The sequence below is a fragment of the Tachysurus fulvidraco genome, chromosome 18 (assembly GCF_022655615.1).
Source record: "Tachysurus fulvidraco isolate hzauxx_2018 chromosome 18, HZAU_PFXX_2.0, whole genome shotgun sequence".
In the NCBI taxonomy this organism is placed as follows: Eukaryota; Metazoa; Chordata; class Actinopteri; order Siluriformes; family Bagridae; genus Tachysurus; species Tachysurus fulvidraco.
In genome coordinates, this window is record NC_062535.1 from 2630409 (window position 1) to 2654033 (window position 23625).

The following is a 23625-nucleotide window of genomic DNA, read 5'->3' on the forward strand; positions in this document are numbered from 1 at the left end:
CATGCTGAGGTAACGACGTCATCCTGTTCCTTTAATTGTCAGATGCTCGAACCGCAGCTCTTGACCTTTATTTCCCACAGCGCAGGCTTTTTTCTCTACATGATAACGCCAGATATGTTCCTGAAGCATGTTTAGATGCCTGGCAGATTTTAAGGATTTGTTTTAAAGTCTCAGTTCACATCAGTGCCGAAAACAATCACTCTCGGGACACTGAAATGAATGATACGTGACTGGGACGGATACGCATGTGGATATGACGGATTTGGACTATATATATAGCAGGGTAACGTGACAATATAATAATATATGATGTATCGGGAAGAAGTATGTCACAATAATCATTTCTGAGATATTGGAGAAAAAAAAAGAAAAGAAAAAATATATTATATATATAATTTATTTGTTAGACATTGCATGCATCCTATTTATTTATTTATTTATTTATTTATTTATTTATTTATTTATTTATTTATTTATAATTTATTTATTTTTTGATCTCTCAGTTTGTGGACCAACCTCCACGTCCTGAAGCACATCTTATATCTCAAAAATACCTTTAAGTATCTTACGATTCTCTCTTATCATATGACCCCCCCCCCCCCCAACTGACAAGCCGAGAAGTTTTGAGAGCATTCCTATCATCAATTAGCATTTCAAACCTCACATAACTCTTAACATGCGATATTCTTAATCGAATATTGGCCTTCGAGTGTATTTAGGCTTCAGATATGGGTCAGTAGCTGGGCTTCACTGAGCTTGAGTTGTGTTGTCTGTGTTATAAATAGTTCAACTCTGGGCTGTGTATAAATAGAAAGTGTGGGTAGATACAGAACCGGAGCTGGTGCAGTTTGACGAGCTCGATGTTTATCCTAAGAGCTGGGGCTTTTTCTATGTGCCGGGTCACGTATTTTTAACATGGCGCCTGTTCAGCGTAATAACTTACAAACAAAAATGTACTGCTGTTATTAAAGATATTTATAGGGCTGTCTTATGTTAAGTGGGTACAAAGGGTGCTAATACTTTCATATATGTGAAGGATATAGAGAATATTCAATGCAAGTTTGTCAGATTACATTAAAATATAAATGTTCGAAATTTGTCCGTACTTGTTTCTGTGTTCGAGTGACCTGGCAGTTTTAAACTTTAGTAATCAACACGTTATCGTTGTCGTCGTCCACCAGCATCATCAACCAAGTGTAAGCATGCCTTTAGCATGCTAGTATCATCCCCTCCATGCTAGCATGGGTGTATAAGGTGTCTCACAGGAGGCATTAGTCAGAGCTCACTATCTCACTCGCTCATCCAGCCGAGTGTCCTCAGGAGGAAATGCACCAACAGTGAGGACAGGACTTAAGATCATTAGCTAATGTAGGTGAGCTGTCAGTTCCTGGCAGAATGACAGCTGCAGGAATTGGGATGAAGCCACAGAGTACTTACAGACATCTTTCCTTTTCATGGCTGAGGTTAGGTTCAGCCTTTGGTTTATGTGTAAGCTTGACTGTTTGCTAAGAACTAAGAAAATGTTTTATAGCCTTGTTATTCTCTGATTTGATTCACTTTGTGAGATTATTTTTGCTGTTATTCAGGTTTTCTTTCCTTGAAGTGGAGAAATAACGTCCTGACTCGCCGTTGACATTTGCAAGCCAAACTGGTCAAATGCAAATTTCTGAAATGCTGCATCACCGGTGGTCCTAAACCATTGGGAGGAAAATGCTAGCTGCCGTCACACGATTGGCTACTTGGTGATATTTTTAGCCTCCTGTATTATGATGATTACCAAACAATGCCAACACCAACACAAGAGCATTTAACTATTATAGGATAACCGGTGGAACAGACACAATTCATTGTTTGGCTAAAATGAAGTATTTGTTGCCTGGTTGTGTTTGGAGTCAGTTTCCTGTTTCCATTCAGTGCAGGAAAGCGAGTGAGTCATAAAGGTGACATAAGCACAGAAATGAGGTGAAATGAGAGGTCACTGCTGATTAAAAGCACATTGCACACACTAGGGAAGATGACACCGAAACTTGTGTACCGTTAGCGTAATGCTATACATCTGTAACTGATCGTTTCCAGGTACAAAGTTTTGTCAACACGTTTCAAAAGAAAGTAACATATTCTGTCATGGAGAACAGTTGTTATCAGAAATTGGTCCTTAGGAACAGTGGTGATCAGTAACTGGTCCTGGGGAACAGTGGTGATCAGTAATTGGTCCTGGGGAACAATGGTGATCAGTAATTGGTCCTGGGGAACAGTGGTGATCAGTAATTGGTCCTGGGGAACAGTGGTGATCAGTAATTGGTCCTGGGGAACAGTGGTGATCAGTAATTGGTCCTTAGGAACAGTGGTGATCAGTAATTGGTCCTTAGCAACAGTGGTGATCAGTAATTGGTCCTGGGGAACAATGGTGATCAGTAATTGGTCCTGGGGAACAATGGTGATCAGTAATTGGTCCTGGGGAACAGTGGTGATCAGTAATTGGTCCTTAGGAACAGTGGTGATCATTAATTGGTCCTGGGGAACAGTGGTGATCAGTAATTGGTCATGTGGAACAGTGGTGATCAGTAATTGGTCATGTGGAACAGTGGTGATCAGTAATTGGTCATGGTGGACAGTGGTGATGAGTGATTGGTCATGGTGGACAGTGGTGATCAGTAATTGGTCCTTAGGAACAGTGGTGATCAGTAATTGGTCATGGGGAATAGTGGTGACCAGTAATTGGTCATGGGGAACAGTGGTGATGAGTGATTGGTCATGTGGAACAGTGGTGATGAGTGATTGGTCCTTAGGAACTGTTGTGATGAGTGACTGGTCATGGTGAGCGGTGGATATCAGTGATTAGTAATGGTGAACAGTCTAATGGTGATCATTTTGACATAAATGAAGGCTAAATAAGTCATAGTTTAAACACCTGATCGAAGGAAACATGAGCACAAACTTCTAGCACATTCTCACCTCTAAGGCACTACAATTTTGGTTTGTACAGTTATCATGAATTAAATTACACCGTACTGTTCCTCACCCACCATATACACATCCTATCTAGTCCTGCATTATAAGTACATCCATCTTTCCTTCTGTCTTAATGGCATTAAAAAGACAGTATTGATATCATCTTAGTGCTTCTTCTAGGTGTGGATGAGGATGAGGGTGATGTTGGGGCAGTGAGTTTGCATTCCATCAGTTCAGCCCTGCTAATGCGACTGGAGCTCTGGTTTCATCTAAGAGATGACCTCATGCACACTTCTTAGCACTTCCTGTCTGAGGTGCCCATTAGCTCCCAAGCAGTCGGGGCAGATCGTAACTGATGTGAAAGCCTGTGATTGAATTTACAGACATTTGCTGGAGTTTAGTGTTTGCTGAATCAGTGTCCAGGCTTTAAGGTTAATCGGGTTCATCCTGATTTAAGTCATTCAAATTTCAGGCTTCAAATTGACACAGTTCTTAACCTAATTATTGCTGTATTGGATATTTGTGTGTGTGTGTGTGTGTGTGTGTGTTGGGTGTGTGTGTGTGTGTGTTTGATGGGAGGGGGGAATAAAATCACTTTGGTGGTACCACAGGGATTAATGACAGCTTTTCCTCAAATCTGTTGGTAATCCACGTAAGCACTCGACATCAGAGTGGGTGTCATGACTTTTTACACTGACTTACAATATGACAAAGCGACGAATATTTGACTGGTGTTTCAATGTCAGTGAAAGTTTCAGTGGGGAAAAAAGTGACAAACGTGAACGCGCCACGCTGAAATGCAAAAACTTCCATTGCTTCGCTTTTACAAAGGATGCGTTTGATTTTTAGTCATAACTGTACAATAACTGGAGTACGCTAATACGAGGACGACACAACAGATGTACAGATCTAGTATTATATTATAATCTTGGATAATCACTGGTTATCGGTGTAAAATCGCGACACAGAAATGTGGAAACTTACGACTATAAATCATTGCTCAGCATCGCTAACCGCTAGCTAGCACCCCGTGATACTATAACCTCCTTTATCAAGCTAGCTACCAAGTCTATTTCCTCCAGCATGACTGTAGCACATATCGTGCTATAGCAAGCGTTCTGTTTTTAGCTGGAGCGTGGGCACTCGTTCCTTTCTTTCTTTGCTTTTATTTTTATTTTATTTATTTTTTTTTTTTTAAAGCTTTCTCAGTCTAAATGCTGAAACATACTCACAGACTTGCACCTCGCTATAAATACTACTTTATTGTTTCTGGGCTATATTTAGCAGTGCAGTGATTTAGGATTAGGAGACAATTCAGGGGCCGTGTCCCAAACCGTATAACGAGTGTCTGCGTAACGAGTTAAACACAGATGGGGTTGTTTATGCGCTTATTAATCATGAAGCATCATAAAGCATTTCACATGACTGCACGGCTTTATACATTACTCACTACAGTGTGGTCTCGTGGTGACGACACACCCTCGAGCAGTTCTGTAAGATTATTACCTTGTCTGTATCAGTGAAAGCCAAAAGAAGAATCGGCTCCTTCTAAAGCTAACGTGAATCAGAAGCAGCCGTGTTGTCGTTTCCTGTGTTAGTGTCCTGATGGTGCAGGATGGAGTTTCACCTGAGATTGATCCTGATCCTGCATTTCTTTCTCCTGCTTTTTTTTTTTTGTGGCAGAAATAACAAAAGGAACGTTCTGCTAAACTCGGGTTCGCGTCAGACGCGTGTCAATATCGCTTATCTTTCAAACCGACGACGTGTTTTGTTGTGACCTAGTCGCTCAGTGCTCGCAGAAGCGAAGTGCTCTTTCTCAAATTTCACACGTTTCTCTTCAGCACCTCTGTTGGTGTCAGTCAGAGATCAGAGACGGTGCGTCAAAGATCGGTTGCTGGAGTGAACGTGCTTTTCAGTTCATGAAAACAAATTGTTTCCCTTTTAATGGTCCTTATGTGCCTTGATTGCGAGAAAAACAGGAAATGATTGCAAGACGTTGATTATTCTTGACCTGTTCACCTTGAGTGTAAACGCGGTGATGGAAGCTCTTTTGTTCACATCATGTCCCGAGAAGTCGCGGGGATGTATCATACGCCCTTTAGTGGGATTTGTTCGGTTTATTTTTTGTGCCTTTGTTTCTTGACATCTGTTCAGATGCTTGTAAACACACTTCTTTTTTAATGCTTCGTCCTCATCGGCAGTCTTAAGATTCTGGGAAAATGTGAGTTTGCTATAGCTCTTTTTTTTCAAGCACAGGATGCTACGCTCATCAGTGTGTGTTGCTCTTCAGGTCTGTGTTTTACTCGCCTGGCTGATTACTTCGCTCCTTCTCGTGATCACCGCCTCTTGTTAAAATAGCAATGGTGCCTGTGAATTTATAGCATGTGTGACATAGACTGAAGAAAAATATCGAGCATCGGTGGAATTGGGACGGGGCCTTATTACGATTGGCTGAGACCGGCAAAAAGCACCAGCAAGACTGGTTTAGTGTTGCAAGTAACCAGTATAAATGAGTACAAACCAGATTTCCTGCAAATCGAAGCTGTTTTTCTTTCAGCAGACGAGGCTGTGCCTTCTGCTCTTCCTCATGCCTGTTATCTTGCACTTTCCGCCTTGTCCATCTGTGTGCATATATTATTCTGCCTTAGTAAAAGAATAACTTTGTCTTGTGGGTCCTTAACTGTTTGATCAAATAAACCAACACCAAACTGCCAGAAAAGCTGAGGTGTAAGAAGGATGTTTGGGCGAGTCGTATTATGCCGTTCCTCACAGTCCTTCCCAACAGCTCAGACAGACGAAGCTAATTTAGGATCCTCCAAGGAAAATCATGCTTATCGACGCTTTTAGAAAGCAGGGCTGAGAGAGAGAGAGAGAGAGAGAGAGAGAGAGAGAGAGAGAGAGAGAGTGAGGAAGGGTATGTGTAGATAACAAGACAGAGTACTGCAAAGGTGTAAGGCCAAGTAGGGCAGAAGAATCTGTACATGTGATGATGTGAAGTTGGGTTTATGAATGTGCAAACAGGATGTTTAGGCCGAGTAGGTCTAGGGCTGGGCGATATGGCTGAAAACTGTATCACGATATCAGTGTTCATATCGGTCAATATCGATAATTATTGATATTTTTTATGACCCATTTAAATTTAGGACCAGGAGCAAAATATATTACATTTAAACATTTTTATTTGAAACTTAACCTTCCTCTGATCAGAATCCCCTCAGTTATTAAGACAGAAATGTCGACAACCAGGAAACCTCCAATAATTATAATGTAAACATGAGTCTAAAGTCACAATGAACACTTAACTATTATCTCCTAACATTTAAGGTGCAAAATGAAAGAAAATGTAAGAAATGTGTGCAAAGTGTTAAATATAAACAGAGAAACCTGAGAATTTAGTGCGGTGAGAATTTAGTGTAAAGTGTGTAAAATATGTGCAGTGTTTTGTAAAGAGAAATAAACCTGAGGTAGACTGAGATACATCTGTAATATAAAACACAAACCTGATACACTACAGTAACATTGTGTGTAATATAAAACCTGCAGAAATATGAAAAATTAGCTGCTCGCTGCGGCTCATTTTCTGCTCATCAGTCGCCGGTTACTGTGGAGGAATCCAGCAGACCGGCACGAGACGAGGATATGGCGCAACCAAACATGATACTGTTACATGATTGGCTGTGAGCGTGTCACTCCCTAGGTTATCAGAGAGCGATTACATTGTTAATGCAACCAAACTTGCTTTACAACCTCTGTTTATATTGAACATTTTATCGAACACATTCTTTATTGATATCAATCACGTGTCTATCGCGATACATATCGTTAACGTTTTATCGCCCAGCCCGAAGTAGGTCCTTAAATTCTGGAAAATGCTTTGGAATGGGTTTTGGGTAAGTAGACGCAGTGAGGGGTAAATGTTCAATGGTGGTTAAATGGATATGTGATGAAACAGACACATAAACAGACAGCTCAGAACATAATTTCTGAGGTGTTGGCCAAGCAGGGCAGAAGATTCTGTACATATTGTGCCTCAGGGTGGGTTTTTGTGTAATTGATTAAATGGACGGTTGGATGAAGGGGTGAAAAGAGAAGTAGACAGATGTGCAGATAAATAGGAAGGCGTCTATAGCACTATTCGGACGGGATTAGTTCTATGTGGCTACGTGTAGTAATGCAATTTTACCTCAGGACGTCTGTAATATTAATTGGCCAATTCGCACGGGACAAGACCTCTCAGTAATACTAGCAAAAGTGGGAGGGGTAACTCGTTTTACGCACCACAGTAACCTCCTTGTCATCATGTGCGTATGACGTTGCTTCCTGTTATCACGTGCGCAAACAGAAAACTTGGCGCCTCCATGCTTGAAAAACGCGCCAAAAACTACTTTTAAACAGAAAATGACGGAATTTTACCGTACATATTTACAGCGGGTCTTTTCGGACGGGATTAGTATTACCTGAGGTAATTTTTCCGGACCTTTTTACAGAAGGTAAAAGTCGCCGTAATCTTTACTGACATTAGCACTATTCGGACGGGACTAGTTTTACGTGGGGACGTGGAGTAATGCAATTTTACCTCAGGACGTCTGTAATATTAATTGGCCAATTCGCACGGGACAAGACATCTCAGTAATACTAGCAGACGTGGGAGGGGTAACTCACTTTACGCCACACAGTAACCTCCTTGTCGTCATGTGTGTATGACGTTGCTTCCTGTTTCAAGCGCCTCCATGCTTGCAAAACGCGCCAAAAACTACTTTTAAACAGGAAATGACGGAATTTTACCGTACATATTTACAGCGGGTCGATTCGGACGGGATTAGTATTACCTGAGGTAATTTTTCCGGACCTTTTTACAGAAGGTAAAAGTCGCCGTAATCTTTACTGACATTGTCCGTAATGATTACCGAGATGGCACATTTGGACGGGACTAAAATCACCGAGAAGCTCTGGTAATAATTACTTTACCCATGTGAGGCTACAGGTAGAGTTTTGGGCATGATGAATTGAATGGACTAATGGATGCATAGATGGAGAAACTATAAAAGTGTAGACCAAGTATGGAATAGAATACTGAGCAAGCAATGCTTCCGGTTTGATTTCAAGTAAATGTATGGATGGTTGGGTTGATGGGTGCCAGGATGGATGGAGAAAAGGCAGCCATTCAGTTGATCAGACAGGTTAGTTGTCTTCTCCACTGATACTGTAATAGATTGTCGCCTCTATCCCTCCACCTCTCTAGCCATCTAATGCCCTTTCGACTCTTTCAGAAAAGGAAACAGATTACAGTAGTCATCAACTACTGCTGCTGTTTGTGTATCTTATGAATTTTCTCTGTTCACTATTATTTCCGGAAGAGTTGTGCTAGATCTTTTTCTTTTTTATCCTGTTGCTTTCTGCAGAAAAAGATTTCTCATAAGATGCACAATGCGATTTATTGCCAAAGTTGTTAACAGTTCATTGAATATAATTGACTCTTGCCATTTGGCAGGGGATTGTACAGTGGCACATGCAGGATTGTTTGTATCATCATCATCATTAACAGGTCATTTGTAAATCGCACCTAGTTCAGCCTCAGTATGAAAACCTTACCCATTTTTTTCTCTTTTGTCTTTTAGGTATCTACTTGAATGTGTCACTTTGAGACCACAACGTGGACCACGAGGACCTTAATTGATCAGGTTGATCAACATTTCTCACCGTTGCCTTTCTTGACTCAGTGGCTTGTTGCAGAACTTTTAACAGATTTGACAGAAAATGGCATCTGGACAGTACCTGAAACTCATCATTTCTATTGGTTCTGTCATTTCATGAAGCCGCTGAATATGGCTGAACTTGTAAGACGTAGATCTGCATTACCACAAGCACTCCTCTGCATGAGGGTTCAGTAAGTCCCGGTCTCTGTCCGATTGAATGTTTCCTTTCAAATGTTGTGAGGTCAAAGGAAAGAGCGGAGGTGTATTGGTGTTCCTTAAGTGGACAGCGCCTGTAGAGACAGTGGAGCACTTGGGTTTGTTGGCCCTTGTTGGGTCACATCCCAATTCTCTCCTTAGGCCTTTTAGGCCTTTCTTTCTTCATTCCTCTGTCCCCCAACTTCCACCATTCGCCCCTCACTGGCCACAGCTGTCCTCCCTCCCCGTTCCCGCCCCCACCAACCCATCCCTTCTCCCCACCATACCCCTAGTCACCCCACCCCCCACCCTTCCATGGCCACCAGCACAGCACGAGAGCACCTTCTTGTGGTGCGAAGGCGCAACCCACACATGCGATACACACTGGGCCCGGAAAACCTGCGCGGAAGTGGCAATGTTGGAACATCTAGAGGAGGCACCGCAGCCGAGACGGTGGGTCTCCAACGGGCCAACAGTGATACGGACCTGGTTACATCAGACAGCCGCTCCTCCCTTACTGCCTCCACCTATCAGTTCACCCTGGGAAGAGGACAAAACCTCGTCATCTCCTGGGACATCAAGGAGGAGGTGGATGCCACAGACTGGATCGGGCTTTACCACATTGGTGAGATTTAGTACACATGCTTAGTTTGGGGATTTGTACCAGTTTTGTGGCTGGTTAATATTTGTATAGCAGACATGCAGAGGGTGAAAAAGAAAATGTCATTCAGTGACTTTGTTATATTTAAAAATAATATTCAATGCTGTTTATGGCAATCACAAGTTACTACAAGTAATTACACAATGAACACACAATTTTCAGATAAGTCTTTGGTCTTGCGACAAACTATACATCGCATAGCTTAATGCATTTGCACAGCATGTTAGCTACATGCAATACTGTTTTTTCTTTACCAAAAGAATTTGCTTTGCAAATGCATTAAGCTCTATGCTATGTATAGTTTGTTTTGCTTCATTTTGGGGTTTCTGCATCTTTAATGGTGGAAATGTAAAAAAGGCTTCTTGCCTGCTTATTGAATTATTATTCAAGCCATTTAAAGGTGGGGTCTTCGTTGTTTGAGAAGCGCTTCAGAAAACTGAGTCAGGACGACAAACAAAACAAAAATCAAAACAAATGTGTAGCCAATGAGCAGAAAGGGGCGTGTCTTGTCAGTATGGGCGGAGAGAGTGTTCAGTGCGCATGTGTGACATTAGCAGAAAGCGGTTTTAACATTGACATGGAGGATAAAAACAAAGAAAGAGAGCATGAAAGCGATGTTTACCTTGCGTGTGTGGGAGAGCGAGAGAGAGTACGAGTCTTGTACAAGGCCAGTCAGGAGGCATGGAATAACACTGAGTCAGCAGTATAATGGCTGCCTTGCCTTTACCCATCACTCTGTTTGACATGTTACTCACGACAAAGGTTAAGCGTAATTACTCAGTAGTGTTCGGCACTTTAGAGAGCCTATGATTTTCAAGAGTTCTGATTGAAAAGGACTCGTAGGTCTTGGTTTGAGCGGACACAAGGAACCGTAAACACAATGCAGTTTAATAACACAAAGGCAAACGAGGTATTTATGCTAATATCTGGGTAGTATTTATGTGGCTATGCAAAGGATTAGCATTTATCTACATTAGGTATCAAAGTCATTACTCATACAGTACAATATATCATTTTCTTTTGTCTTGTTCTAAGATAACAAAATCATGCAGATGAAGGTCAAGAGCTTGTGTTAATGTCCACAACAAACATTAGAAAAGAGGAAAAATGTGATCTTTGTGACAATCTTTTTATTATGGCTGGTTTAAGTACGACTGAAACTTTTAATCTTCGTGGATTTGACACAAAATAGTGCAATAAACAAGAATATCACGTGTAAAAGCCTTATTTATAAGAGAGACCAGAGGAGAAATGACCAGGTAGGTTTGAGATAACAGGAACTCTGAAGTAACCCAAATACTTTACTGTAATAAGCAGAAACGTTTCTCGAAATGCTCAACTGATCAGGATTAGGGGCTTTTTACACCTGGTCACTTCCTGCGTTTTCTGTGATCCGATAGCCATCTGATGGTAAAAAGACCAGGTCTAAATGCCCTCCGAAATGTTTTCGAGACGGATATAAATCCGATCGCTCAAACCCCTTCAGGAGGAGGTCTGGGACGCGTTTCAGATGAAACTGGACAGGTGTAAATGAATGTGGTTGTTCAAGCCACATACGTCAGCGCTGTACTCCTCCCAAACGGAAGTACCTCACTCGCAGGTGATCTTTCACCCAGGTGTCTCGTCGGGGCTTAAAATGCGCTGCTGCTGCCAGCGAAAATGCGGCAAACAGTAAACGCTGTTTTTTGTAGCATAAACGTTGTAACCGGCTTTTTTTCGTCTTCTTTTTGATTGCATTCTGAAAACCGCATACACCAAAGCGTGTTCCATTTCAATTTCCCCCGGAAATGAGGTAAAATATGTTAGCATTTTGGGCGGGAGTAGAAAGATCGGATCGATGTCCGATTCGCCGAGACGTGTTTATGTGGTCTAATGTAAATGGAACAGTTTTAACAAATCAGATAGCTGTCGGATCAGAGACAACACATGAAGTGACCAAGTGTAAAAAGGCCCTTTGATGTTGATGGGCTACAACTGCAGAAAACCACATCAGACTTCACTCGTATCAGCCAAGAACAAGAATCTGAACTCATGAACACAGACTCAAACAAACTGGGCAGTTGAAGACTGGACAAAGGGCAGGGTTTAGTTTGTTGGGCATCAACTACAAAGTTCCTACACGGAGACTGTGTTGCATCTTGTGGTTACTCCTGGCTGTGGTCATATTAGTCATTGTACCACTTCCCTGTCATCTGGCTCTGACAGCAGGGGGAAAGCCGATCCCTTACTCTCCTACTACAGGCTCCATGGATGTATCGATCCAGTCAGGGAAATTCCAGCACGGTTTCTCCCAGAGAAATGGCTCTCGGTGCCAGACATTGATCACCACCTCAACGTGTTCCCTGGAGCTACACTTACAGTCACGCAGCAGCTCCGATTGCTCCTGAGGGAAATGGCAGAGAGCAGGGTTCAATTCTGGATGCAGTTTCAATGAAGTGGAGTGAGGAGTGTAAGGTGGACAAAGGCTTGTCTTATTCTGTCTCCCTCTCTCTTTCTTCCTTTCCTCTCATCCTTGTCCATTCGATTCCTGGCTGCTGATGTTAGCCGGAGAAAGACGGTGCTAGCTGTTGATCGCAATCACTCTTGCTGTGATTTATTTTTATGTGGTAAAATGACAGACAGTGAATTGAGTCATGTTGCGGTGTCAGCCCAGTGATATAGACTGAAAGCCTAGAGTGTAGATCACACTGGACGAGGCTAATCTGCACCAGTGAGGGTCAGCTTTCAGCGTACACATGTTACACTTCTGGATCAGGGTCATCTGAAAAAAACAAAAACCCATTACACTGTTTAATTTACAGTGTGGAAAAAGTCCTTCAGATTTACTGTTCTTCAGTGTTCTTGAAGAAGTATTGAAGAAATGTTCTTCAATACTTACATTTTGTAAGTGTCTTATTGGCATAGTTTCTATAAGCTTTGCACATCTGTATTTGGGGCAGATTCTGTCATTCTTCCAGGAAGATTCTGTTCAGTCAGAATTGGATGGAGAGCATCTTTGATCTTTCATCTTCTGGTTTCTTCACAGATCTTCTGTTAGGTTCTGTTTTTTGATTAGACCAATTAAGGGCATGTTTACTTTGAGTCTGAAAGCTCAGTCAATCTGGAGTAGGTTGAGTGTATGGCTCTGTCCTCGGTGCTGCCACCACCATGCTTCACCCTAGGCATGTTATTAGACCTCTCATACCACAGAGTCCTTTAAGTTCCTGCTGTATGGCTTTTATCCATTACAATGGCCATTGGGTTCTTTCTAGAAAGGTTACCAAGTTCTGGTGCTTTCAAACTTCACAATGATGGAGCTTAATCAATGTAAAGCCAAACTTTCAAAGCTTTTTGAAAATACTGACGTCATTAAAGGTGGGGTTAAAGGTGTTTGAGAAATGCTTCAGAAAACTGAGTCGGGTCGACAAACAAAACTAAATTTTCAAAAGAAACATGTAGCCAATGAGCAGAAAGGGGCGTGTCTTGTCAATATGGGTGGAGAGAGAGTTCAGTGCGCATGTGTGACATTAGCAGAAAGCGGTTTTAACATCGACATGGAGGATAAAAACAAAGAAAGAAAGAGAAGGATAAGGACTTACGATAAGGACAAGAAGTAGGACATGTTAATATAGGATCAGCTTTCCAGCGCTGGAGAGAACTGAAGGAGCAGGAAGTTGGCCACATATTCACAGGTTGGAGTTTCCCGAGTCAATAACTCCTGAGCTAAACGCTGTTACTACACAAATAACACCTCTTTTCTATCGTAGTAATGTAGAGAGGCAGCTACAACCGCGTTTTGTGTAGTAACAGCATTTAGCTCAGGAGTTATCGACCTGTGAATATGTGGCCGACTTTACTTAAGACGCCGAGGCGCTTTTTTCCTTCTCGATAGGTGAGTAACGTTGGTTTTGCTTTGTTACACAGAACTAATATATACCTTTGTCCTTTACATGATTATGCTTGTGTGGCATTTTTGCTTGTTTGTTTATCTACAATCATATTGTTCTTCCCTTCAGCTATGATAAAGACACGTTTCTTTCCGCTAGTCGCCTGGGTTACGTACGTATGTGTGGGCGGAGCTATCGATACAGGGGTGGGACCCATTTGGGTTAGGGGCGTGTTTGTTTTTGTGATTTCAAATGTCAACATTGGCTTTCAAACAACAGAGACCCCACCTTTAAACTAACGTGTCTTATAATTAACGCCTTGCTGTATGAGTGTACAAGGCAGGGTTTATTCAGCATTGCAGCTCTGTATTTCTCACACACATGTGTATTGTACGTTTGACTTCTATGCAGTATTCATTAAGTGTTAATGTGACACTGTAGAGATCTGCTGGCACAGTGAGCGTTCAGCAGAGTCAGACAGATGGGAGTCGGCTGGAGGCGTGTAGGAGCACAGCGCTAACAGCGAACACACACCCATTCCTCATGATTAGTGCAAATCTGCTGTATTTACAGACCTAAAAGTACATTGTGTTGTTGTATCAGTATACTACCGTTGTGTTTTTATTTGTTATGAACCCAAAAATTATGATTATGATTAAAACTTGTGTGTTTGGTGTGTTTTTTTTCCCCCCAGATGAAACATGTCCAGCTAATGTGTGGGACTCGAAGAACCGCGGCGTCAATGGGACACAGAAGGGAAAGATCGTCTGGAGGCTGGAGGCCGGGCCTTATTTCATGGAGCGTGAGTGGATTTTATTATTTTCAGCATTTCAGTTTAAAGCAGCCTTGTAATGGCTGTGGTCTAAACATAATACAACTTGATTTTATTGGTATTTTAATCTATTTAATATATATATAGTATATAATGTATGTGTTTTTGTGTGTATGCACACAGCTGAGACCAAAATCTGCTTCAAGTATTATCATGGAGTGAGTGGAGCTTTAAGAGCAATGACACCCTGCATCACTGTAAAGAACCCTGGTGTGCTGGTGAGTGTGTGTTTATGTGTGTGTGTGTGTGTGCTGGTGAGTGTGTGTATGTGTGTGTTCATATGATTATCCCTCAGGCCCTGCTGTGTTGTGTAAGGGAACTTCACCTGAAAATCTGCTCTTACCTTCCAGAGCCAGGAACATCCCCTAAGGTGACAATGAGTATGTGATGCAAAAGTGTTAGAACCTTCTCAAATCTTACCCACATGGAGGTTATAAAGAATGCTTCACCATCTTCTACTGAGAAAAATCTGTTTCCCAAATCAAGCCTCGAACCATACAAGGCAAAATGGGGTTATCTTTTATACATCATACATACTGTACTAGGATTATTTGTCTTCATGGATGCTTTAATTGAGCGATTTAAGGAGCTCAGCGCATAATGTTGCATGTGTGTGTGATGTGGTGAGTGTTGGCCAGTTCCACAGAGACCGTATAAGATTCACTGGCATGCCGAGAATTCTCCAGCTCCTGCCCCCCCCACCCCTGAAACACTTAGATGTGCACTTAAGAGAGGCGTACACACAACTAAGTTTTCTCTCTCTCTCTCTCTCTCTCTCTCTCTCTCACACACACACACACACACACACACACACATACACACACACACACACAGTGTTCAAGCTGGTTAATTGTATTCTTTGAATATTTGATACATTGTGGTTTGTTGACTTATAGAGACCATGCCCACTTCACTAGGACTGACAGATACAAAAGACATGCCTCCTTCGCTCAAACTGACAGGTACAGAGACAACAACTTTATTAGAACTGACAAATACAAAGAAACACTTCAGTAGAATTGATACATAGAAACAACACCTCCTTCATTAGGACTGACAGATAGGACACGCCTCCTTCATTAGGACTGACAGATACATAGGACACGCCTCCTTCATTAGGACTGACAGATACATAGGAAACCCCTCCTTCAATTGGACTGACAGACACATAGGACACGCCTCCTTCATTAGGACTGACAGATACATAGGACACGCCTCCTTAAATTGGACTGACAGATACATAGGACATGCCTCTTTCATTAGGACTGACAGATACATAGGACACGCCTCCTTCAATTGGACTGACAGATACATAGGACACGCCTCCTCCAATTGGACTGACAGATACATAGGACACGCCTCCTTCATTAGGACTGACAGATACACAGGACACGCCTCCTTTATTAGGACTGACAGATACATAGAGCACGACTCCTTCACTGACAGATACATTGGACACGCCTCCTTCACTGACAGATACATAGGACACGCCTCCTTTAATGACAGATACATAGGACACACCTCCTTTACTGACAGATACATAGGACACACCTCCTTTACTGACAGATACATAGGACACGCCTCCTTGAATGACAGATACATAGGACACGCCTCCTTGAATGACAGATACATAGGACACGCCTCCTTGAATGACAGATACATAGGACACGCCTCCTTGAATGACAGATACATAGGACACGCCTCCGGGTTGTTGATTGGAGGCTTGTTCAAGCCCCAGCACTGCCAAGCTGCCATTGTTGGGCCCCTGAGCCCGGCCCTTAACCCTAACTGACCCTGCGCTGTGATTTGGGAAGAAAGACTTTCACTGTGCTGTATTTTGTTCTGATTAAAAAGAGATGCGTAATATTTTTGTGCATTCACACACTTTCGTGCAGCTTTTGAACAAATCCGGAGTCCGTGAGTTATAAACGTGCAAGTGCACTGCAGTTAAATTAAATAATTTGGGAGCATGCACTAAATGAACTGTAAACATCTCCTTCCTCCCTCTTCCTGCCTCTCCTCATCTATCCCCGTGTGCCTTGAAAGCAACTGGCACAAATTCATTTTATATGAAACGTCTGCGCACTAATCCTGTGAATTGTGTTACGTTGGTGAACAGCCAGGCTGCTGTGATTTATTATACCGTGTGTCCAGATGGTCCGAGCTTAGTGTAGTCCGTCTTTCAGCGTGAAGGACGATTTCTACGAGTCAACTCTCCATCATGGAGGGGAAAAAAAACAAGAAAGGGTGTAGCTGTGTGTTTAGATTCTTTCTTTCTTTCTTTCTTTCTTTCTTTCTTTCTTTCTTTCTTTCTTTCTTTCTTTCTTCTCCCTCTCCCTCCCTCTCTCTCTCCTTGATGTAGGCTGGAACAGGAGGACAAGTGGACGGTCAGTCTGTAGCTGAGCATTGCCGGAAACTCGTCAGCTTCACCTTATCAGGTAGCTAGAACCAGGAATTAAAAAATAAAAATAATATTTTTGGTGTAAAAGCTTGCACATTTACACCTACACATGCGTCCTCCATGTCTGCACTGCCCCCCTGTGGACAATGAGTGTCAATACAAGTTAAAAGCAAAAGCGTGATTACTTGCAGATTTAAAGGTGGGGTCTCCGTTGTTTGAAAGCCAATGTTGACATTTGAAATCACCAAAACAAACACGCCCCAACCCAAATGGGTCCCACCCCTGTTTTGATAGCTCCGCCCCACACATACACCAGACATGTATAACTCAAGTATAACGCAGACAAGTATTATGGCCGAACCTGCTGGGGCAGCTGACCGAACGGATATTTTTTTTTATCAATAAATGAACACAACGAGTAATACTATGGTAATACAAATGTGTTTTTGTAGTACTGTGTGTTGTACCATGAAAGGTTTATCTCTGTTTCACACGGAAGATGTTCAGTTCTCTCCAGTGCTGGAAAGCTGATCTTATATTAACACGTCTTATTTCTGGTCCTTATCATAAGCCTTTCTTCACATTCTTTCTTTGTTTTTATCCTCCATGTCGATGTTAAAACCACTTTCTGCTAATGTCACACATGCGCACTGAACGCTCTCTCCGCCCATATTGACAAGACACGCCCCTTTCTGCTCATTGGCTACACGTTTGTTTTGATTTGTTTGGCGGCCCAACGCAGTTTTCTGAAGCATTTCTCAAACAACGGAGACCCCACCTTTAATTGGTGATATAATACATTCATTCATTTCCTACCGCTTATCCGAACTATTCCCGGGTCACGGGGAGCCTGTGCCTATCTTAGGCGTCATCGGGCATCGAGGCAGGATACACCCTGGACGGAGTGCCAACCCATCACAGGGCACACACACACACTCTCATTCACTCACACACTCACACACTACGGGCAATTTTCCAGAGATGCCAATCAAACTACCATGCATGTCTTTGGACCGGGGGAGGAAACCGGAGTACCCCCCTGGAGGTGTGAGGCGAATGTGCTAACCACTAAGCCACTGTGCCCCCCCTGATATATTATTACAAATTATATTATATTACAAATTAATATAAATAATAATCTATAATAATAAGACTATTTTATCCAATGTTTCTGAGGTGTTTTATATATTCAATTTAATTTACACTCCATGTTCAGCTTTGATAATGTGTGTGTCTGTGTGTTTTGAAGACATCAGAGCTCAGGGCCTTAAGAAAGGCATGTTCTTTAATCCGGACCCGTATCTGAAGATGAGCATCCAGCCTGGAAAACGCAGCGGCTTTCCTGCCTTCACACACCACGGCCAAGAGAGACGAGCCTCCATCATCTCCAACACCACCAACCCTGTGTGGCATGGAGAGGTCTCACACACACACAAACACACACCAGTACACATTTTCAGTGCATCGATGTGCAGACTGAATACTTGGCTTATGATATAACAGTTATCTTGTACACTCCACCTAGTGCGTTATATGTAACGCACGTTAAATGAGAACAGGTTAAAAAGTATATGTCTGCTTTTGCATACTTATTAAAAATGACTATTAATGGCTCTCTAATCTAAAAGCTGTATCAGAGACGGATTAATTTGAGTTTTAATGCTGTTCCAGATTTCTGTAGTTGTGTATGCGTAAATGACCGCAGTTTATATCTTTATTACATTGTCTGTCCTCTTGTAGAAATACACCTTCGTCGCACTCATGACCGATGTTCTGGAGATCGAGGTGAAGGACAAATTTGCTAAAAGTCGGCCAATCATCAAGCGCTTTTTGGGTCAGCTGACCATACCTGTGCAGAGACTTCTGGAGAGACATGCGGCGGGGTTCGTCACAGAGCACTGACTACAAATATATTATTTTTAAAAAGATTTGTAGATTCCACTGTTAATTTTATTGTATATTAATATTACGTTGTTGCCATGTTTGTGTGTGTATGTGTGTGTTTGTGTATGTGTGTGTGTGTTTGTTTGTGTGTGTGTGTTTGTGTGTGTTTGTTTGTGTGTGTGTGTGTTTGTGTGTGTGTGTTTGTGTGTGTGTGTATGTGTGTGTTTGTGTGTGTGTGTGTGTTTGTGTGTGTGTGTTTGTGTGTGTGTGTTTATGTGTGTGTATGTGTGTGTGTGTTTGTGTGTGTGTTTGTGTATGTGTGTATATATGTGTGTGTGTGTGTTTGTGTTTGTTTGTTTGTGTGTGTGTGTGTTTGTTTGTGTGTTTTGTGTGTGTGTGTATGTGTTTGTTTGTGTGTGTTTGTGTGTGTGTGTTTCTTTGTGTGTGTGTGTGTATATATGTGTGTGTGTGTTTGTGTGTGTGTATGTGTGTGTATATATGTGTGTGTGTGTGTGTGTGTGTTTGACCAGGGATCAGCCTGTAAGCTATACTTTGTGTCGCCGTTTGCCCACGGACCATGTAAGTGGTCAGCTTCAGTTCAGGGTGGAGATCACATCTACTGGACACGAGGGTGAGTAGGAGTGAGCAAGAGCAGCTGAACTAGTAGGAATCTATAAGGGTTAAACCGTTGGGGGGGGTCTGAACCAGTGGGAGTCCATGAATGGGACTGAACCAGTGGGTGTGAAACAGTAGGGCGGAATAAATAACATAAACAAGTGAGAAATGACCCAATGGGTCTGAAAGAAGACGCAGTGGTGCTGAGTGAGAGAGAGGCTAAAGCAACAGGGCTGAAACAGTGACAGTAAACAAATAGAGCATATTGACTGGAACAGTGTTAATGGGGCTAAACAAATAGGGAATATTTATGTCAAACTGAATGAGTAACAGAACATAAGAGAGGAAGAACCTTTATCTGGGACAGAATGTAAGGGAATGAAGGCGAGTGTAAGTTTGGGATTGAGTGTGTGTGTGTGTGTGTGTGTGTAGGTGGAAGTGTATGTCTGTATAAATGTGGGGACAAACATGTGGCAGTGAATAAGGAAAGCAAATCATGTAGGAATAGCAGGAGTCGGAGCGTATAATTGTGTGTAAGTAGGTTACTAGACGTACATCAGTGCTAATGTATTTATTATCACTTGATCAGATATTATGGGCTCCCTCCTGGGGGCTGCTTCTGTGAACGGAGACCCGGGCAGCCCCTCTGATGACGAGGACGTGGTCCCTCCATCTGTCCGCATCCCCAGAACTGCATCTCCAACCTGCTCTGAGGGTTCTATCCATAACGAGACCTTTAGGACTGACGACGGTCCGTCGGAACCTGACGAAGAGCGCAATCTTAGGGACGTAGTCATCGATTTAGGACACGCCCAGAGGCAGACATCTCTCAATGATTATCTCGACACCATTGAGGCTCAGAATGGTCCTGGAGATCGACCCCTTGGAGCGGCGTCACCTAAACTGCGTTCCAGCTTCCCCACTGATACGCGGCTCAACGCGATGCTGCACATCGACTCGGACGAAGACGAAGAAGCACACGTCAGTCTAGGGATGGCCAATGGAGTCGCATCTGAACAGGAGCAGATGGAGGGGTGTAAGACAGAGGGAGAGAGGAGTCCCACTGCTAGTGAAGACACAGCGCCTTCACAGTCGGCTAGCGGTACTGCGAAGGCCCAAAACGGCGAAGTGGAAGGGAGCCAGGAAGGAGCAGCCAGTGCAACCGCCCAATCCCAGTCTGTATCCCTGATTCCTGCAGCTCAGGTGAGTTTTGTACTTAGTAGAAATTTAGCAGATTTTATTGTGTAGTAATTTTTATAGTTTTTATGTAAATGTTTCATCTTTGTTCACTAACCTTAAACCTAACTCGACACCCTTTAGGATAAAGATGCAGCCGCCGAAGGCGCGAGCGAGGCTGTCTTTGTAGTGAGCGAAGCCACCGTTTCCGAAACCTCCACAGCTAGCTGTGGTGTAGCTAGTGCAGAGGGTGGAGCTTCTGCATGTGACCAACCGGAGCCTGTCGTCTCTCAGGAACGGCTTAACGAAGCCAATGGACAGGAAGAAAATAACGAGGTGTGGAGAAGGAGGCAGAGCTTGTTAGCATCAGGGGAGGAATCACAGGCAGAAGGGACAGAGTCCTCAGGAACACGGAGAACCGACTCGGCGGAAACGGACGGGGAGTTAGGTATGAAGTTTCTGTTTATTGTTGTTTGTTTTAATATAATGTGGTGGAATTTGTGTGATTAGAAGATGTGGATGTGATCCTTTAGGAGCCAGCGCTCAGGTGAACGGTCATCAACCCGTCCGCTCTCTTCCAGCGGTGCGTCATGACATCAGCCGCTACCAGAGAGTGGACGAACCGCTACCACCAAGTGAGTGTGTGTGTGTGTGTGTGTGTGTGTGTGTGTGTGTGTGTGTGTGTGTAAAGTTCTGCAACTTTGAACGTAACTATAAAAACATTTTGGAATAAATCATATAATCATGTTGCAGGTAGCCGTTTGGATGATGAGTTTATTACATGTAAGTGTTTGCTTTAAAACTCTAATCTCTGTGTGTGTGTGTGTGTGTGTGTGTGTGTGTGTGTGTGTGTGTGTGTGTGTGTGTGTGCAGACTGGGAGGCTCGCATTGACAGCCATGGGAGAATCTTTTATGTGGATCATGTGAACAGAACCACCACCTGGCAGCGGCCCACTGCTCCGGCTGCTCCTCAAGTCCTGCAGAGGTCCAATTCCATCCAGCAGATGGAGCAACTGAACCGCCGGTATGTGCTCTCTCTCTCTCTCTCTCTCTCTCTCTCTCTCTCTCTCTCTCTCTCTCTCTCTCTCTCTCTCTCTCTCTCTCACTCACACACGCACACACACACACACACACACACACACATACACACACACATAGAGACACACACATACAGACTCACACACATACAGACTCACACACATACAGACACATACACATACAGTACACACACACACACACACACACACACACAGACTCAGACACACACACAAACACAGACACATACACACACATACATAGAGACACACACAGACACAAACACACAGACACACACACATTAAGTTGATCACAAAGCACTGAGGAGATTCGGACTAACTCTCACTTTCTCACCCTGATAATACAGATGAACTATTATAATATTTTCTGGTCATTCTTTCACTCACACTCAGGTATCAGAGCATCCGGAGAACAATAACCAACGAGCGCACAGAGGAGCAGGCAGCAGAGATGCCCTCAGACGACACAGACCTGATGCATCACACCATTCCTGGTACAAAGACACACACTGACATGGTGCACTATCATAAACGTTTACATACCGTTACGGTGAAACAAAACACATTTTATTATTTTATTATCATCTTTTGTCATCCAGAGTACCGCAGGGATGTAGCGGTTGGATCTGCTAACTACTGCTCACGTCTCTCACTGCTACTACAGTCGCCCAGCGCCAAATTTCTCACCAGCCCCGACTTCTTTAGCGTACTCCACTCCAACCCTGTGAGTCCTTCTCTCTGCTCTGGAGCTTATGGTAGGGTGGTGGGGTTTTATTTTTAGGCAGGTTTTCGCTGCTCCACACAAAAACCAGCCCCTGCTAATGAGCAGTCTCATGAGAGTGATACGGATCAGAACCTCAGAGCCAGAACCCGTTTGTTTAAACAGTACTTCTGTATAGAATCTGTAGCCCTACAAAAGATCTCGCACTGCCTCAGATTCAGTACAATACAGTGATTTCCCATGTCTGTCAGTTTAGCCATGGAGATGATCTGCAGACAGACAAACAAAAGCCATAAAAGGGACTGACTTGTTTATTAGATGTTCCACATCATTAAAGGTGGGGTCTCCGATATTTGACATATAAAATCACCAAAACAAACACGCCCCTAACCCAAACGGGTCTCACCCCTGTATTTATAGCTCCGCCCACACATACATACGTAACCCAGGCGACTAACAGAAAGAAACGTGTCTTTATCATAGCTGAAGGGAAGAACAATACGATTGTAGATAAACAAACAAGCAAAAATGCCACACAAGCATAATGATGTAAAGGACAAAGGCATATATTAGTTCTGTGTAACAAAGCAAAACCAACGTTACTCACCTATCGAGAAGGAAAAAAGCGCCTCGGCGTCTTAAGTAAAGTCGGCCACATATTCACAGGTCGGAGTTTCCCGAGTCGATAACTCCTGAGCTAAACGCTGTTACTACACAAAACGCGGTTGTAGCTGCCTCTCTACATTACTACGATAGAAAAGAGGTGTTATTTGTGTAGTAACAGCGTTTAGCTCAGGAGTTATTGACTCGGGAAACTCCAACCTGTGAATATGTGGCCAACTTCCTGCTCCTTCAGTTCTCTCCAGCGCTGGAAAGCTGATCCTATATTAACACGTCCTACTTCTTGTCCTTATCGTAAGTCTTTCTTCTCTTTCTTTCTTTGTTTTTATCCTCCATGTCGATGTTAAAACCGCTTTCTGCTAATGTCACACATGCGCACTGAACACTCTCTCCGCCCATATCGACAAGACACGCCCCTTTCTGCTCATTGGCTACACGTTTGTTTTGATTTTTGTTTAGTTTGTCGTCCCGACTCAGTTTTCTGAAGCATTTCTCAAACAACGGAGACCGCACCTTTAAGTTTAAATCCAAATGGATACAAAAGTATGATGTCATTCTTCAATAAATATAAATAACTAATTCAACTAATTTAGTCTTGTGCTTTTTTCTGTTTAACTTCAAAAGACTAAAAAAAAAAACAATGAAAAATACTCCAGCATGTTTATGTCGAGTGAGAACCTGCTGAATGACGTGATATGTTTGAAATCTTGTACATATGAAGCTCTGTTTCGTTCCCCTGTCCTGTTAGAGTGCCTACCGCATGTTTACGAGTAACACGTGTCTGAAGCACATGATCAGTAAGGTGCGGCGTGATGCGCACCACTTCGAACGTTACCAGCACAACCGAGACCTGGTGACTTTCCTCAACCTTTTCGCCAACAAGCAACTGGAGCTGCCACGTGGCTGGGAAATGAAACACGACCACACGGGCAAGGTGAGCGTCCTCCTGT

At 43.0% G+C, this 23625-nt stretch overlaps 1 protein-coding gene across 4 annotated transcripts in view; it reads left to right on the forward strand.

Annotated features, from left to right (window-relative positions):
• The window catches only part of hecw2b (HECT, C2 and WW domain containing E3 ubiquitin protein ligase 2b), a 52577-nt gene that overhangs the window by 5899 nt on the left and 23053 nt on the right, over positions 1-23625 (forward strand). For 2 of the 4 annotated variants that reach the window (XM_047803057.1, XM_047803056.1), the window contains 14 exons: positions 8571-9468; positions 14065-14172; positions 14326-14420; positions 16565-16640; positions 17853-18022; positions 18344-18486; positions 19018-19118; positions 19692-20305; positions 20423-20726; positions 20812-20913; positions 21152-21302; positions 21727-21827; positions 21933-22057; positions 23424-23609. In XM_047803057.1, the coding sequence (XP_047659013.1) occupies positions 9159-9468; positions 14065-14172; positions 14326-14420; positions 16565-16640; positions 17853-18022; positions 18344-18486; positions 19018-19118; positions 19692-20305; positions 20423-20726; positions 20812-20913; positions 21152-21302; positions 21727-21827; positions 21933-22057; positions 23424-23609 (2586 nt within the window). In that variant the 5' untranslated portion in view covers positions 8571-9158. Of the gene's footprint in view, positions 1-8570; positions 9469-14064; positions 14173-14325; positions 14421-14467; positions 14573-16564; positions 16641-17852; positions 18023-18343; positions 18487-19017; positions 19119-19691; positions 20306-20422; positions 20727-20811; positions 20914-21151; positions 21303-21726; positions 21828-21932; positions 22058-23423; positions 23610-23625 lie in introns of those variants that run through there. The other 2 variants (XM_047803058.1, XM_047803059.1) reach the window with 2 other exon arrangements.